General features: G+C 40.4%; 1 protein-coding gene across 6 annotated transcripts in view; it reads left to right on the top strand.

Moving 5' to 3' along the window:
• The window catches only part of RBMS3 (RNA binding motif single stranded interacting protein 3), a 727926-nt gene that overhangs the window by 285710 nt on the left and 426611 nt on the right, over positions 1–15605 (top strand). For all 6 annotated transcript variants that reach the window (XM_047874915.1, XM_047874917.1, XM_047874913.1 and 3 more), the window contains exon 4: positions 9378–9469. In XM_047874915.1, the coding sequence (XP_047730871.1) occupies positions 9378–9469 (92 nt within the window). The remainder of the gene's footprint in view (positions 1–9377; positions 9470–15605) is intronic.

Genomic DNA, 15605 nt, shown 5'->3' with positions numbered 1-15605 from the left:
TTGGGGTCTAACAGGATGTAAAAGACACCATTTCTCATAGTGATAGGGACAGTACTTATGGACATTTACTTAAAATATTTGGAATAAAGCCTATAGCCACATGACTGAAGACTGCATCCAGTAAAATATGGGTATAAATTAGAAAATGCATGACTTTTGTTAAACAGAAGCTTCCTGAGGGTTTCAAAGTGAGTTTTGTCAAAGGTTTGGGAGGAGGAAATCATACATGGAGCCTTTCCCAGGAAAGTAAGAATGGTTAAAGGAACGCCAGGCTTTGTGCAGAAATTTACATGAAATGACAAGTTGGTGGAGCGAATATCTAGATGTCCAGTGTAACAAAAACAGACTTGTAGATAATACATGTTTATCTTAAAGACAGTTGACCTGTATATAGGGTTCACTTACTCTTCCTTCCTTTTTGCTCTAAGCTACCTAATACATCTTTCTGGATGGTTCTGCTACAATATCTGTCCTCTAAAGATGAATGGCTGTGGGTCACGTGATGTCTCTGTTAGAAGGATGTAAAAGACTACCCACATGCTTCTTAGGCCATTAACTGGAGCCATTGAAAGTGTGCATTGAAACACCTCGGGGTTGCGGGTTGGGGGCATGGGATTGTCCTCCCATGGATTCTCTGACAATCATCTCTGCTCTTCTGATGGAGGAATAGTCTATAGTTCCACATGTCTATAGGACCAGAGCAGGGAGAGGGAGGGCAGGATGGGCACTCAGGAATGAAATCATAGTTAGTTTTGCCTATCCTACTGTGCACTGGGATTGTAGAGCTATAATTAGAGTGTTCAGTTACAGCTTGCTTCCATCATAGTTACAAACTCAGTGGAATTATTTTACCAGTACCCTGGCTGGCTCCCGCAGCTACACTGCAATACACATTTGTACCTCCCGCTGTTGTTGACCGCAGAGACACATAGGACCAATGGTTCAGACAAGATGTGTATTTTCTGTGTATCCTTGAACACTGCCTCTTAGCAAAGGAAGACTTTGCAAGATGATTCACAGAGGTTAATCTGCCCATTTGCAGCCAAGCAGACTGCTTCCTTAATCTCTGCAATATTATAATAAAATAATGGTTGGTCTAGTCGAAGACCTTGGCAAATCAGTGAGTTTCTTTAATCTTAATAAAGCATAGCGATCTCTTTAAGCCCATAAATGATGATCCTGATCTTAATTTTGACTTTATTCAGTATAAAGAAGCAATTTCTCTTGTTTAAAAATCAATTGAATGGGGTGAGTCGGGAAGTGAGTTTTGGGATTTGAATTTGTGTTTGGTTTAATAAGACTTTTTGTGCAACATAAATGGGATGAGAAAGTGTCCCATTTTTAAGTGGCATACTACTAAGTACTTTGCTCCCTAAATTTGTCAGTCTTCATAATTGTTCTATTCTGCTGGGAAAGGCCATGTGGGACCTAATTTCTTTTCCCGGTGCTCCCTTTTGTCATTTGTGCACAAAATGTACTGAGCTTGCCCCCACCTGGAAGAAATATTTGCCATGTTCGAATACTAGCATTTTTCTTTCACTTTTTATGTGGTGCCAATCCCTCTCCATAATTCATTTGTATTTAACTTAATTCATTTCTGCTGTGCACAAAAATGCCCAACAGAGAGGTAGAATAATACATACATAGATAAATTTAGAATGTGGGTAATTTTACCATCATGCAACTCATTGAAGGACTTTGGGCGTGTTGAATCAGGCATTGAGCTCCAAGAGCAGAATTGTAGATGCAGAACCACGTATACTATATTGAAGGAAAACATGGCATTTTTCATATGCTCACCTAACATAACCCTCTGTGTGTAAGAAGAGTCTCTATGGTATTTAAATTTCCTTATCTACCCGACTAGACCGTTGAACTGCCTGAGGGGAGGGACCTCATTAGAGTGTCTTTGTTTTCTCTGCACCATCTAGCGAGCTATCTCTCTTGCACATAGTAGACGTTTAGTAAATTAAGTAACAGGAAAGTCACATCATGATTAAAAAATGTTCCCCGTAACGGTAAATCCTGCTCCAAACACTGATGTCTCATTTTGGTGTTTCTGGCACAGGAATATCAGAATGTTTAGGTAATTAAGCTCAAACATCAGGGGAATGTAGTGAAGCAATCTGTTTACTGTATAAAGGACACCATTTCCCTTCTTATTTACCTCTATTTGCTAAATATCTGAGGGCCACAGCCCTTTGCAGAGGAAGTACACATCGTGCTTTTTTTTCTGTGTAAAAATCATTCCAAATTACTTTCTGAAGATGTTTCAAAGCATAGGTGATTTCAGATTTTGATGACTTAGATTTTCTTTCCCTCAAAATAAGCATTCTTGTTGCTGGCTTTTGCATTCTAGCAGGACTTATCTTTTGCCTTTGTTTTCATACATCTGAGTTTGGCCAGATGGCTGTTATGGTTCCTCCATAGAACCCTTGCCTCATTATACAATTGCTGCAAAGAAGATACTGAAGTAATGACCGGGGTCTCTGGTTAGTTTGGTATTATAAGTATACAAGTCATCAAGAATTCATCACTGCTACCCTGCTACCCTTCTCTGATCACATAATGCAGTGACTTAGGAAGCACAATAAAAGGAAAGGCATTCAGCCATCACTCAACATTTTAGAGATGCAGGAGCAATTAGCAGAAATGCAGAGGCAAGGAGGTAGCCTAGACTCCACGGGACCTGTAGGAAGCCTGCAAAGCATTCCTCCCGTCCTGCTGCTCACCTTCCCTACCTGAGGCTCAGGTTTTCTGCTCTGAGCTCAGACACGACAGCCGCAGATTATTGTTAAGTCTAAACAGAAGGAGGGGGAATTTATGGGAGGGCAACTCTTAAACATTTCCACTGTCAAATTTGAGTAGGACTTCACTTGAACGTGTAATGCCTAGACACGTTCCTAGATTTTTACTCCGTTTACAAATCGCATTTGACTCACAGCTGGATCATCTCTGAAAGAAGTTGGGTGTTACATCAAGCCATCTGTGTTTCAAGTGGGCTTTCATGACAGCCATTCTGAAGAGGAAGAGCAATGCAAACGTTGTGAAATGTGGCATAGGGTTCACTCTGAGAGCAAATCTCCCTCAGCTGGCGAGATGCCACCATGGGTCCGAACGAGGAGTTCTGGTTTGAACATTGCCCTCCCCCTACCCTAGAAAGTACAACCCCGGTGTTGATAGATAGGTAAGCAGTTGCAGTAGAAACTTCAAAGAGCTGGCAGCACCGGAGAAGTACAAATAGGCTGTTGAAGATGGTCAAGAGACTTTTAACACCGTTCAGATGGGTTGCCACACAGCGGTCTGGTTGAATGGCAAAGGTCACAGAGAAGTCGCCTACAAATGCACTGAAGGAAATGAAACCAGAGCCCTCTGGGCCAATCCGTTGTTCGTAGAACTCAGTTACAATGTCTAAGAGTGTACATAAACATTTTTTTTCTTTTTTTTCTCTTATGCCACCGGGCTTGCAGACCGATAAAAATAGTAAAACTTTTAAATTAACACACCAAGTTTAAAGCATTTCAGGAAAGCATTGATTCTATCTGCCAATGGAATGAGTGCGTTTGGTGAGTGACCTAATTAGTATGGAGCTGGTTCTTTCTCACTGCTCTGCTTCCCGCTAATTGCAGAACTGCTCGCCTTCTCCCCCCCCCCCCCCGACAAGGAAGAAAAACAAGGACAGGGGTGTGTGGAGAAAACAGCCACATTCGGCTTTAATTCATTTGAACCTGTTGCCAAGCTTAATTATGTAATTGAGGGAGCGAGACTGGTGCACTTGCAGCCACTTGGGCTGGAGTTTCCGATGGTGACCATTCACCAGTGTTTCCTCGAGGAGGTTAGCAGTTACCGCAAAGCGCTATTAGCTGGAGCTGAACTCATCTCCTCACCCTGCCCCTCTCCACATGTAGGTGCAGGGGTCCCAGGCTTGATGACTTGTCAGTAAGGAAAGCAAACTGAAACCCAATTGAAGTTGCTTTCTTTTGTAGGAAATGCGTCATGATTCTCTAGGAGCAACCTTGCGTTTTATTTTGTTCTTCTGGTCGCCCGGAGTATGAGCCGTCAGGAGTGCGATGCGTATTTCTACAGTCGGAGTGTTTTCCGGGATTGCTTGAGACATTTTTACCTCTGAACTTTTCATTTTAATTAGTTAAATTGAGTAGATATGTGTGGAAAACACATAGCTCAGTGAAGTATTTCCTATCTGGTGGCTTATTCTTTCTTTATAACTTTGTGTCACGGGATCTGGGCACCTCTATTGTTGTGGACTCTTCTGTAGAGGAGGTGTTTTTTTACAAAGACACCACTGTGTCTCCTTGTGGGCAAGACGGCTCTACAAACACATTCTTCTAAAAGTTCACTCATTCCCTCCCTGATTCAGAGAAAGCTCAGGTGTCTCATACCCTCACAGAGATTTCTCCTGTTTAGATTGGAGCTGAGCCCTGGAGATCAGCATTGTGATTTTGTCGTATCGTGTGTAATGTGTTGGGGTGGAAGGAAGGGGACGAAGCTAGAGGAGAAGCCACGCTGGAACCGAGGTGCAGAGTCCTGAACACCTCGGCTGCCTGGCTGGGTGGGAGCATGGCCGAGCCAGACTGGGACCACTTGGCATTGTATTGTTCTTTATAGTCAAAATGTATCAGTAGACATTTCAATTGGTTAATTCCCACTGTAGTCCGTGAAGTATTAGCATCTTTTACACATGCTTTTAATTCACTTTAACAAATATTTATGAAGCACACGCTATGTGTTAAGTACAGTCCCAATGACTGGCTACGTATAATAAATAACAATGATTAACCAAGAGTGATCTCTTTTATTTCTTCCTTCAAGTTGCAATGAGTAAAGGGAAGGATCCCTCTTTTATTTAATGTTTATTGATTTCTTTTGAGAGAGACAGAGAGAGTGAGCAGAGGAGGAGCAAAGAGACAGAGAGACAGAGGATCTCCAGCAGGCTCTGCACTGCCAGTACAGAGCCCATCATGGGGCTCGAACTCACAAACCATGAGACCATGACCTGAGCCGAAACCAAGAGTTGGACCTGAGCCACCCAGGTGCCCCAAAGATCCCTCTTTTAGTAAAGGCAGCACTTCACATATGTTCTAGATGCTCTCACTCCATCACTTTTCAGCAACATTATTCTATAAATTATCCTCTTGCCCTCTGGAAGTTTTGATCTTTTGCTTTCTGTTTGATCATTCCTATCCCGATTTGAAATTGCCAAAAACAGTCCCATAGTGGGTGCAACAAATAAGTATTTGTTGAATGCCTTGAATGAATACTCTGTAGTTCCCTGGCTTCCCACTAAAATCAGCTGAGGAACACACATATACACATACACACATGCACCATTGTGTGTGTGTGTGTGTGTGTGTGTGTGTGTGTGTGTGTGTGTGTGTATAAACACCTGGGCCATATTACCAAAGATATTGATTTACTTTCCTGGGGGTGAGAAATGGACACTAGTATTTTTTTTTCATCTCTCAAGATGATTCTAGTGTGCAGTGAAGGTTAAAAGCCTTGGTATCTCCTATCTTAAACCAAAACAGCTCGTTTGACATTGTATCACCCTCTCGCTGACCATCTCTTAATTCTCCTTCCTAGCAAGATAACAAGGAGACCTGCAAACACTCTCTCCCCCTCTCCCTCTTTGCTGTTACTCTTTAACTACCCAACAGGCTTCAGTCCCTACCACTTGCCTGAAGCAAATCATGATCATGACTCCCACGTTCCTAAGCACACTGGACATTTGCAAGCCCTCATCTCACTTACACCGTCAGTGACACATGACAGCTGATTTCTCTCTCCTTGGAACAGCTTCTTCCCTTGTTCTTGAGACATCCTCTTCCCTTTTCATTCCCTTCTCCCTCTCTGATTCTCCTTTGCAATCTCTTGTTCCCACCTGACACCTAAATGCCGAAGTTGTTCAAGCTCCAAACTTGGGTCCTTGGTTTCTACTTACGCTAGGCATTTTTGTCTCTTTCCATCTCTATAAATCACATCTTTATGCTGTTGACCTCCCAATTTATATCCCCAATCCTATCCTCTTTTCTGAGCACTAGCCTAATATATCCAACTGCTCTCTGACATTTTTACTTAGATGTCTCACAGACATTTCTGACTCAAGTGATATTTTAATTTTCCTTCTCCCCTGTTGGATGCTCTTCCAGGCTCCCCACTTTAGTAAATCACATCTCCACCCACCCAGTGGCTTATGCCAAAAAAATCAGTAGTAATCCTTGTTGTCTATATCTCCCCTACTTCCAACCCGGCCAAGCTATCATCAAGTCCTGCTAATTCTGCCTCCAAAATATAATTCAAACCATCCATTTCATCCCCTCCATTTTATCACCAGCCGCCATTTGTCTGGGTTGCTGTGATAGCCCCTAACTCTTCTCCCGATGACACTCTTGCTGTCCACCTTTCCCACAACAACTCGATCTTCAGCCAGGATATTTTAAGAAATGCAAATCATTTTGTGCCACTGCTTCCCTAAGACTTTGAATAATGAACACTCAGTAGTCAGATTCTGTATTATATGCTTTCATTTCTTTCAAGACAGTTCTGCTGTTTGGTAATTGTAGATTCATTTGTGTGGCTATTTGTTTCCTGTTCATCTCTCAAATCTAAAAATGCACAAAGGTGAGAAGTAGGACCATTCTTTTTAACTGCTGTGTTCATGTGCCTGGCAAAGTGCCTGAAATAGAATTTCATTTTTTAATTAAAATTTTTAACTTTATTTTGACATAGATAGAGAGAGAGAGCGAGAGAGCGAGCCTATGAGCAGGGGAGGTGCAGAGAGAGAAAAGAGAGAAAGAATCCCAAGCAGATTCTATACTGTTAGCACAGAGCCCAGTGTGGGGCTTGACCCCACGAACCGTGAGATTATGACCTGAGCTGACATCAAGAGTCAGATGCCCAACCCACTGAGCCACCCAGGCACCCCAGAATTTCATTATTGAATGAAAGAATGAGCATGTGAATCGATAAGGACAACTGACCAAAGCCTTTAGTGGAAGGGGGTGCCTTGTCAAAATCACTTAGCCCGTTCTACTGGAAATTCAACCATTAATAAATGTACGGACTAAATGAACCGCATTGAATCCACTTGTGGAACTGCTTTGTTCTGTGTCCTAACTTCAAAATCAAGCAATTTTCAAGAATTGTGTCCTCTTCCCGGTAGGCTTCAGGGGCTACTCTAAAGAATGTGCAAAGTGGGGTTATAAAGTAGTTCATTGTGTGGTGCATTTGGGAAGGGCTTATGACGACTTCACTTCAAATCCTGGACCTGGCAATGAGGCAGCTTGAAATTAGTGGGTATTTGTGCCGTTTGGCTTGAGCCTCTGTTTCTTCATGTATCATGAATAGGCACGAGGCCAGTGATACATGAAGTTATCATTTCACCAGTTATCAACATGTCAACCACCCAGCACGACACATTGATACATAAGAGATAATATCTACACTTTAGTTTTACCTTCTGCTCCCCTGACCCTACTTCTTGACTTATTTTGTTCTTTTCTCCCCCTTTCTCTTTCTGCTTTTATTTTCCCCTATCTGACTCATCTTGGTGGGTGGCAAGACTGCTATTACTCACATAGTTTGAATTTTGTGGGAAGAGAAGAATTAGCAGTACTTACAGAGCGGGCTTCCCTTTGGATTAGAAACACGAACTTCGCAGCTTCTCTGCCCAGCTTTTCAAGAGCATTTTATGGTACACTGCTGTGTAACAAGTTCATTTTAGGATACCATGCTGGGAGGGAGAAAAAGAAGCAGGGATTCGAGGGGAGAAAATTAAAAAGTTAATTAAAAGAAACAACTTGGTAATTGAATTCCCTTGCGCTCTTCTTGGGCGATAGCGGGGTGGGTCCCAGAGCATGGTTACTAGGCTTGCTCACCTCCAGACTTCTGGGGAACAAGCATGAGAGTGCAGAGCAAATCCGTGACTGACAGGTAAGAAGAGGATACGTATGATGGGCTTGTTAGACATGCCAGGTAAAGCTGCCCTCATACTCATGCTTGAGCTTTCTAATTTTGAGATGTTCTTAGGGCAGCTGACATTACAGTTAGGCTAAAGCCCCAGACTAATATCAGCTAGTTAATGGTCCTACAGAATCGCCTTTCCATTGATTCTGTTTCATTGATTCTAGCTATTCCCCTGACCTCACTCTGTATATGCACTTACACAGGCACAAGGGCAGAGAACAGTAGAGGGAACTTCTGTGCCTTTTTCAGATTATACTTCAGTAACAAATATGTGACACCGGTCACTGTTTAAATTATTTTTAAAGAAGCTTGAGGGGCTCCTGGGTGGCTCAGTCAGTTAAGCGTCCAACTTCGGATAGGTCATGGTCTCATGGTTCATGAGTTCGAGCCCCACATCGGGTTCTGTGCTGACAGCTCAGAGCCCCAGATCCTGCTTCTGATTCTGTGTCTCCCTCTCTCTCTGCCCTCCCCCAATCATGCTCTGTCTCTCTCTTAAAAAATGAATAAACATTAAAAAATATTTTAAAAAAAGAAGCTTGACTATTTAATTATTCAATCTCACATCACTTAAGAGTGAAAAAGTCTTATTTAAGATGTCATCGAGGGGTACCTGGGTGGCTCACTCAGTTAAGTGTCTGACTCTTAATTTGGGCTCAGGTCATGATCTTGCAGTTTGTGGGTTCAAACCCCACATCAGACTCTGTGCTGACAGTTGAGCCTGCTTGGGATTCTCTCTCTCCCTTTCTCTCTCTGTCCCTCCCCCACTTGCTTGTTCTCTCTCTTTCTCAAAATAAATAAATAAACTTAAATAAAAAGATGTTGTCATCAAGTGAGACAAGGTTCTGTGGTGAGTTAGCATGGGCTTACGTATCAGCTGGAACTGGGTTGAGACCCTAACTCACATTCGCAACCTTCATTCATTCACACAGTCAACATACATTTATTATATTAAATGTCTACTGGGTGCCAGGCACTGTAGAGGTTGTGAGTAATCACTTGAATAAACTGATCTATCGAGGCTTTTTATTAACATGAGCTTTTTTGAGGTTTTGAAAATTGACTTCAGATATAGACTTTTCTATCGTTTTCAGCATTTTGTCCTCCTCATCCTTGCCGCAAATTCATTGAAGAGGGTCATGGTTAAATAATGTATTACCTTACTCGTCCAATTAGCCCAAATCAGATGGCTGACTGCATACCCAATCTCCAGAAAATAAGAGACTTACAATTTTACATTTAATGGTATCGTGGTATCTCTCCTGACATATGAAGGCCAATGGCTTGAGAGCCTTTATGGTTATTCCAGAAGTTATGAATGAAAGCGTGGCCACAAACACACCGTCCCCCTGTATGATAGAGATGCAGTACTAACAAGGGGTATTGTACTTTCACAGGGTACGGTTTTGTGGATTTTGACAGTCCTGCAGCCGCACAGAAAGCAGTAGCGTCTCTCAAGGCAAATGGCGTGCAGGCACAGATGGCCAAGGTAAGATTGACGTTTAGATTTTGTTTTCTTTTGTGATCGTCTATTTCTCCACGGCTGTGAGCTGAATCAGAACTGGAGTTTGCAATGATTTGAATTACATTTAGTTGTTAGGGAAGGCAAGGCGCCTTATAATAGGTTTGGTTTGGAAAATCCTGGCTGGTTTATTTCATTGTTTCTTTGTGTATACTTATTAATATGCTCTTTTGTTATGGTGACCTCATTAGCACATTAAGGGCACTTGTAAAGTGCTCTGTTTTGCCTGAAAAAGGAAGCGTGTATGTGTGTGTGTGTGTGTGTGTGTGTGTGTGTGTGTGTGTCTAGGGCTTTCATCAGTGAAGAGTTTGGGAGTAGTATAATTCTCAGCAAGTTGTCATTGTTAAACTGTGCTAAAAATTATTTACTGTTATGTTGGGGACAGCTGATGGCTGAATCATGAGATTATCTGGTCTATGTAAGGAAATGAGTTCAGTTAAAGCATACATTGTCTGGGGGGTGCCTGGGCGGCTCAGTTGGTTGAGCCTCCAGTTGGCTCTGGTCATGATCTCAGGGTTCCTGAGTTTGAGCCCCTCATGGGGCTATGTGCTCACAGCTCAGAGCCTGGAGCCTGCTTCAGATTGTGTCTCCCTCTCTCTCTCTGCCCTCCTGTGCTTGCATTCTGTCTTTCTCCCAAAAATAAACATTTTTTAAGAAAGCATACATTGTCTGTATTGTTAGAATTTCACTTTGACCTTTATGTATAGTTTTACTGGATAATAATTTCCTAGATATTAATAAATTTCAATACACATTCGTTGTTTTGTAAAACAGTAGTCTGGATCTTTCTCACTGGAATCATAATGCATGTTTATACTCAAGAAAATAAATACGATCATTTTAAATAGTTTTGAATTCTAATTGCAGTGGTGATTACAAGAATATTATACATGTATGTTAAAATGTCATAGAACTATACATGCATATCGATGTCAGTTTTCTGGTTTTTATATTTTGCTGTAATTATGTAAGATAAACTTGGAGGGAACTGGGTAAAGAGTGAATGGGATCTCCATATAATATCTTTACACTTTGATGTAAATCTATGATTATTTTCAAATAAAAAGTTTAAGAAAATTATTTATAGCGTATAGATGCTTGTTACGTATTTGCTTCCAATTAATGGTCATTTTGGATTTATTCACATGCACCTAAAATTTTTAAATAATTTTTTGATTGCTGCTATTGAATTAATTTGTCTCTGGATTTTCAAAAGTCAGCTAAAAAAGCCAACAGATCATGAAATTCAGACCTAATGCATTTGGGCCACATTCATGTATGGGGCCAATTCAACTATCCCCATAAGACCAAGTCATCAAATTTTCGCTCCTATGATCTTGTTATGACTGCTAACATCCCCTTATAATATTTTTCAGTTTCAACCTGAGATAACCAGAGGTAGGGTATATGGTTTTCTTTGTCTTCAGATATCTTTTAGTAAGCTGATACCACTCATATCTGTTAATCTTTGGTTGTAGGTACTTTCCACATAGATTATGTTGGTGGACTCATAGCCCTCTTACAACACATTAGTTGTTTTTCAAGGCTATATAAATTGGAATTTGAATTCTTTCTGCTGTGTAACGTATTCCTCATCAAGAGTGTGCCTGGAGCTTCCAATTTGCTCATGAACTAAGATGGATGAAATCAATATTTGTAATTAATAAGGGAAATATATACATGTCTTGGTTTAAGGGGTACTTGGCAAAGAGTTAAGTTACCTGGCAACTTAAGCAAGCAATCTAATACCCAGGAAACAAGTGGTAAAATATAGTTGCTGGAGACAGGCAGATAGACTGAAAGGCAACTGACAAGAAAATCATTATAAAAATGCTTATGAAGAAAATGTTATTGGAGTATCTTTGATTTATTTTGTTGATGGACTAACAAGTTTTGGAAATGTTCTGGGAAAAATATATATAAATGTATGTGTAGTGTTACTTGTTGGATAAAAATCCCTATCCTCTTGCACAACAGGCAAAGAAAGTTGGCATTGATTTTACAACTACTGAAGAACCATCATGGCTATTTTCCCTCTGTTTCTGAGCATTCTGGTACACAAGGAATCTCTGTCTCTATCTCACTCTCTCTTACACACACGTACACCAATCACTGACCTCTTACCTAAATAGGAGGCTATCAAAGGGAATATATTTTAAAGAGCTTCTAAAAAGTTATTCATTATAGCCAGCGTTTTTGCCCTCAGCCTGTCCCCGATGTTCACTGTACAATGTTCAATGTAAGGAGATTCCAATCAGAATGTTTAAAAACACTTATTTTATTTCTGGAGTTGCTGAAAGATTTCTCCCTTATCAATTATGCTGTCTGTGGAGTAAATTCTTATTCCTCTATTTTTCTCTCAGACTTTGAATCTAAAGCCCAGAGCCTTAGATCCACATCTGCGTACTAGAAAACTTTCAGCAGTAAATGGCTCTGTAATTTAACTACCCAGAAGCAAATAAATAGCCTCCCTTTGACAATGAAATGGAACAAGCTTGACCACCTGTATTAGCAGATTTCTCACTGAGCTATTGGATTTCATGGCCTTTTTTTTTCCCTTTGTCCTGGTGATAACTATAATTTATTATCATATAAACCTGCAGTCCGCAGGGTGTGTGAAACTTGCACTATATTTTTTGCCATTTAAGTATCTACTGAATCGCCTCCTGCATCCTTGTTCCTATCAATATCCTACCATGCAGGTTGTGGTGCTACATTTTAAAGACTCTAGGATTTTAAAGCAAAAAGGCTACAAATAATCTAGGTTCCCAGTAGCAACCTGGAGTGTTCACAAAGCTGTCCAAGGGAATCGCTCTAGCTAACTTATTCCAGTGTGTGCATATGAAAAATTCAACTGATTTGTCAAATAAGAAGAATCAAACAATAAATCATCCAGTAAGTGGTAATTGATTAATAATGTATAGCCATTAACACAAACTAACATTTTCTGTATACTTGCTGTTCTGTGAAAAAGAGTTTTTAGGGATCAAAGAAAATGTTCCTTTGAAGAGAGCAGATTTAGAATATTCTAGTAATACATAGTGGTTGAGTGTAGGTTTGGAGAGAGATAAACTTAGCCTTGAATTTTGGCTCTGATACCACCTGAATGTGTGGCCTTGGCTAAATAATTTAAATATCTCTGAAACTCTATAATAATAATACTTAACATTATTGAACTAAGGATGCCTGTCAGAATTAATTAAAATAATACACAAAGAATTTAGCATAGTGCTTAGATTACACTAAGAATTCAATAAATGTTAATTATTCAATGAATGTTGTTATTCATTAAATTCAAATTTGTTACTGAACCTTCTATGAATTCTAATGTTTGCTTTAAGTGGTATGTCATTATAAAACAGTTTTTTGGGAAATAAAATAAATAACATCAGCAAATACTACCTGCTAAGTATCAGGCACTGTGCTAGGTGTTGGAGAATCAAGTTGAATAAAACTTCTTTCTTATTCTGGATTTTTAATATTTAGTCCTTCTCCTGGGATTGCTACTGGATTGCCCTGGATTAAGGATATTGGCTATTACTGTTCTTGCCAACTTCAGTGTATTTAGAAGAAAATCATTGGCTAAGGAATGTGTCTCTGTAAGCGTAAAAAGAGCTGAGAAACAAAAACATCTAAGAATAGCTTAACCTTGTAGGTGTTTATTTTCTTATTAATAAGAAGGCCATAGATAGGCAATGAAGAGCAAATGCATTGGGGTGCCCTCAAGGATCAAGGATGTTTATTTTTGAGACAGAGACAGAGAGAGAAAGAAAGAGAGAGAGAGAGAGAGAGAGAGAGAGAGAGAGAGAGAGAAATCCCAAGCAGGCTCCACATTGCCCGCATGGAGCCCAATGCAGGGCTTGAACCCATGAACCCATGAGATCATGACCTGAGCTGAAATTAGATGCTTAAGCAATTGAGCTACCCAGGCACCCCTGCATATGTTGTTTCTAAAGCCCAGATATGCTATCCATCTTAACCAGGAAAAACAAAAGAATCTGAAGCTGATGGATCATTCTGACTGATTTGGTCCTTTTAAAAGCTTTCCCAGAATCCTAACTTAGGAACTTGTGTTTATATCATAATGGCCCACACTGAGTCATATGGTTTCTCCTTAGCTGCAAAAGAGCCTAGGATTATGAATAATTTAGCTTTGTTGCCTCTAGTAGAGAAAATTAAGAATAGTTCATCTTTTTGGCTGTCCAACATCCATTAACACCATTCTTCCCATTTATACATTTTGGGTAGCATGCGTTCATTCCTTCCTCAAAGGAGCATACCTCAAAGCCTCATACTCTAATCACAGCTGGTGATGCCGTCATCCCCAACAGGCTCAGACACGGCTGCCTCTCCTGGCTTAGCACTCATAAGCTTAAAAGACAGGTTATCTATCCCATCTTCCACAGCATATAACAATAGAGAAAAAATAGGATACATGAAACTAAAGGAAGACCACTGTTTGGGAACAGAGAGAATGGGTAACCAGCTGCAATTGCTGATTACTGGGGGGCAGGAATAGAATTCTAGCTTTGCAGTGCAGTAAGTTCACTGGTTAGCCAGTCTTATAATCCCTGTCTGCCTTCTAGAGAGATCTTTCTTGTCCATTATTCTTCCTGGTGTCACGGAGGCCTCACTAGAGGGCTATATGGCTCTAGAAACTGAGTTTTCCTGGACATAGAATTGGAGATTCTGGAATGGCTCTACATATTGAACAGTCAACAATTATTACCAGCCAAACCTTGAGTTATCTCAAGTTTAGCAGGCCTCTTTCTTATTTTCTATCAATTTCAAACTCAAGTAAACAGAGCACATCTCTTTCTAAATGAATAGCCCACAGAGAAGGACTCGCCCCTTCCTCAGGCCCCTTAAAAAAAGGTTTTATCAGGTCTGCTCTTAGCACTGCCATTCCAATTACCAAAGGTGATTCCCATCACTGTGGGATATGTAGAATAAATCAAAGCTAAGTGATCACAAAAGAGACCAAGTGTCCAAGAGGATGTTAAGCATATCAGGGATAGTATTTAAATCCCATGTCAACTATGGCGGAGAACTAGATTGGGACCAGAGGAAAGGAATTCTCTCCTATAAATCAATGACCTTAATAGTAGTTCTCTTTAAGGAAAAAAATTAAAATTAATGAAATTTTATTCATCTGACATCAAGAGAGATAAAAATTAAAAAATCAATATAGGAAAATGATTCTGTAAATTCAAATATGTATATGCATAAAATTAGTTGAAAATACATTACCCCTGTGGTTATTACATAATCCTAACAGTTATATTCTAATAGGAGAATTTTAGTTAATGGAAGAAGGCCTACTTTATAGAATATTCTAGAAAAAAAAATTTAAGTTTGACTGCTAGCCTCATGATGTGGCTTGTTATCAACCAAAGCTACTCTTATGAAAGCACAGGCACATGCCAGACTCCTGTCATCAAAGGCCCTGTTAAGAGCCTCTGCTTTTACCATCTCTAGGTATATGAGAGCAAGCAGGTTATTTGATGTCCATGGGTCCTCACAGTGGGGTCAGGCCTACACATAATTCAGCCAAACAAGGAAGCTTCTCAAAACTTCTTATGTGGGAAGGAGAGAGTAATTGTTTAAAGGCAAGTTCAGTAGCCAATAGGGTTGATGTTGCTTCCTGAGACCGTGTGGGAAAGTCGATCAACACATTACATAATGATGGGCAAGTGCTGTCTGGGGATGCTAGTATCCCAAGAATAATGTCCAGGCATTTTTGTTTTGTTTGTTTTTTCAACAAAATCAGGGGATCAGAGAAGCCTATTTACTATCATTTGTCCATATCCCAAAACGTTTCTCGGGGTGATAAGGGATATAGCCTATAATTTAGGTAGAAATGTCTTTTCTTTTTTTATTTTTTTTCAACGTTTATTTATTTTTGGGACAGAGAGAGACAGAGCATGAACGGGGGAGGGGCAGAGAGAGAGGGAGACACAGCATCGGAAACAGGCTCCAGGCTCTGAGCCATCAGCCCAGAGCCTGACGCGGGGCTCGAACTCACGGACCGCGAGATCGTGACCTGGCTGAAGTCGGATGCTTAACTGACTGCGCCACCCAGGCGCCCCAGAAATGTCTTTAA

This window comes from Prionailurus viverrinus, chromosome C2 (genome assembly GCF_022837055.1).
Source record: "Prionailurus viverrinus isolate Anna chromosome C2, UM_Priviv_1.0, whole genome shotgun sequence".
NCBI classification, from domain to species: Eukaryota; Metazoa; Chordata; class Mammalia; order Carnivora; family Felidae; genus Prionailurus; species Prionailurus viverrinus.
Note: the sequence above shows the minus strand (reverse complement) of the source record. Positions and strands in the feature narration are given on the sequence as shown.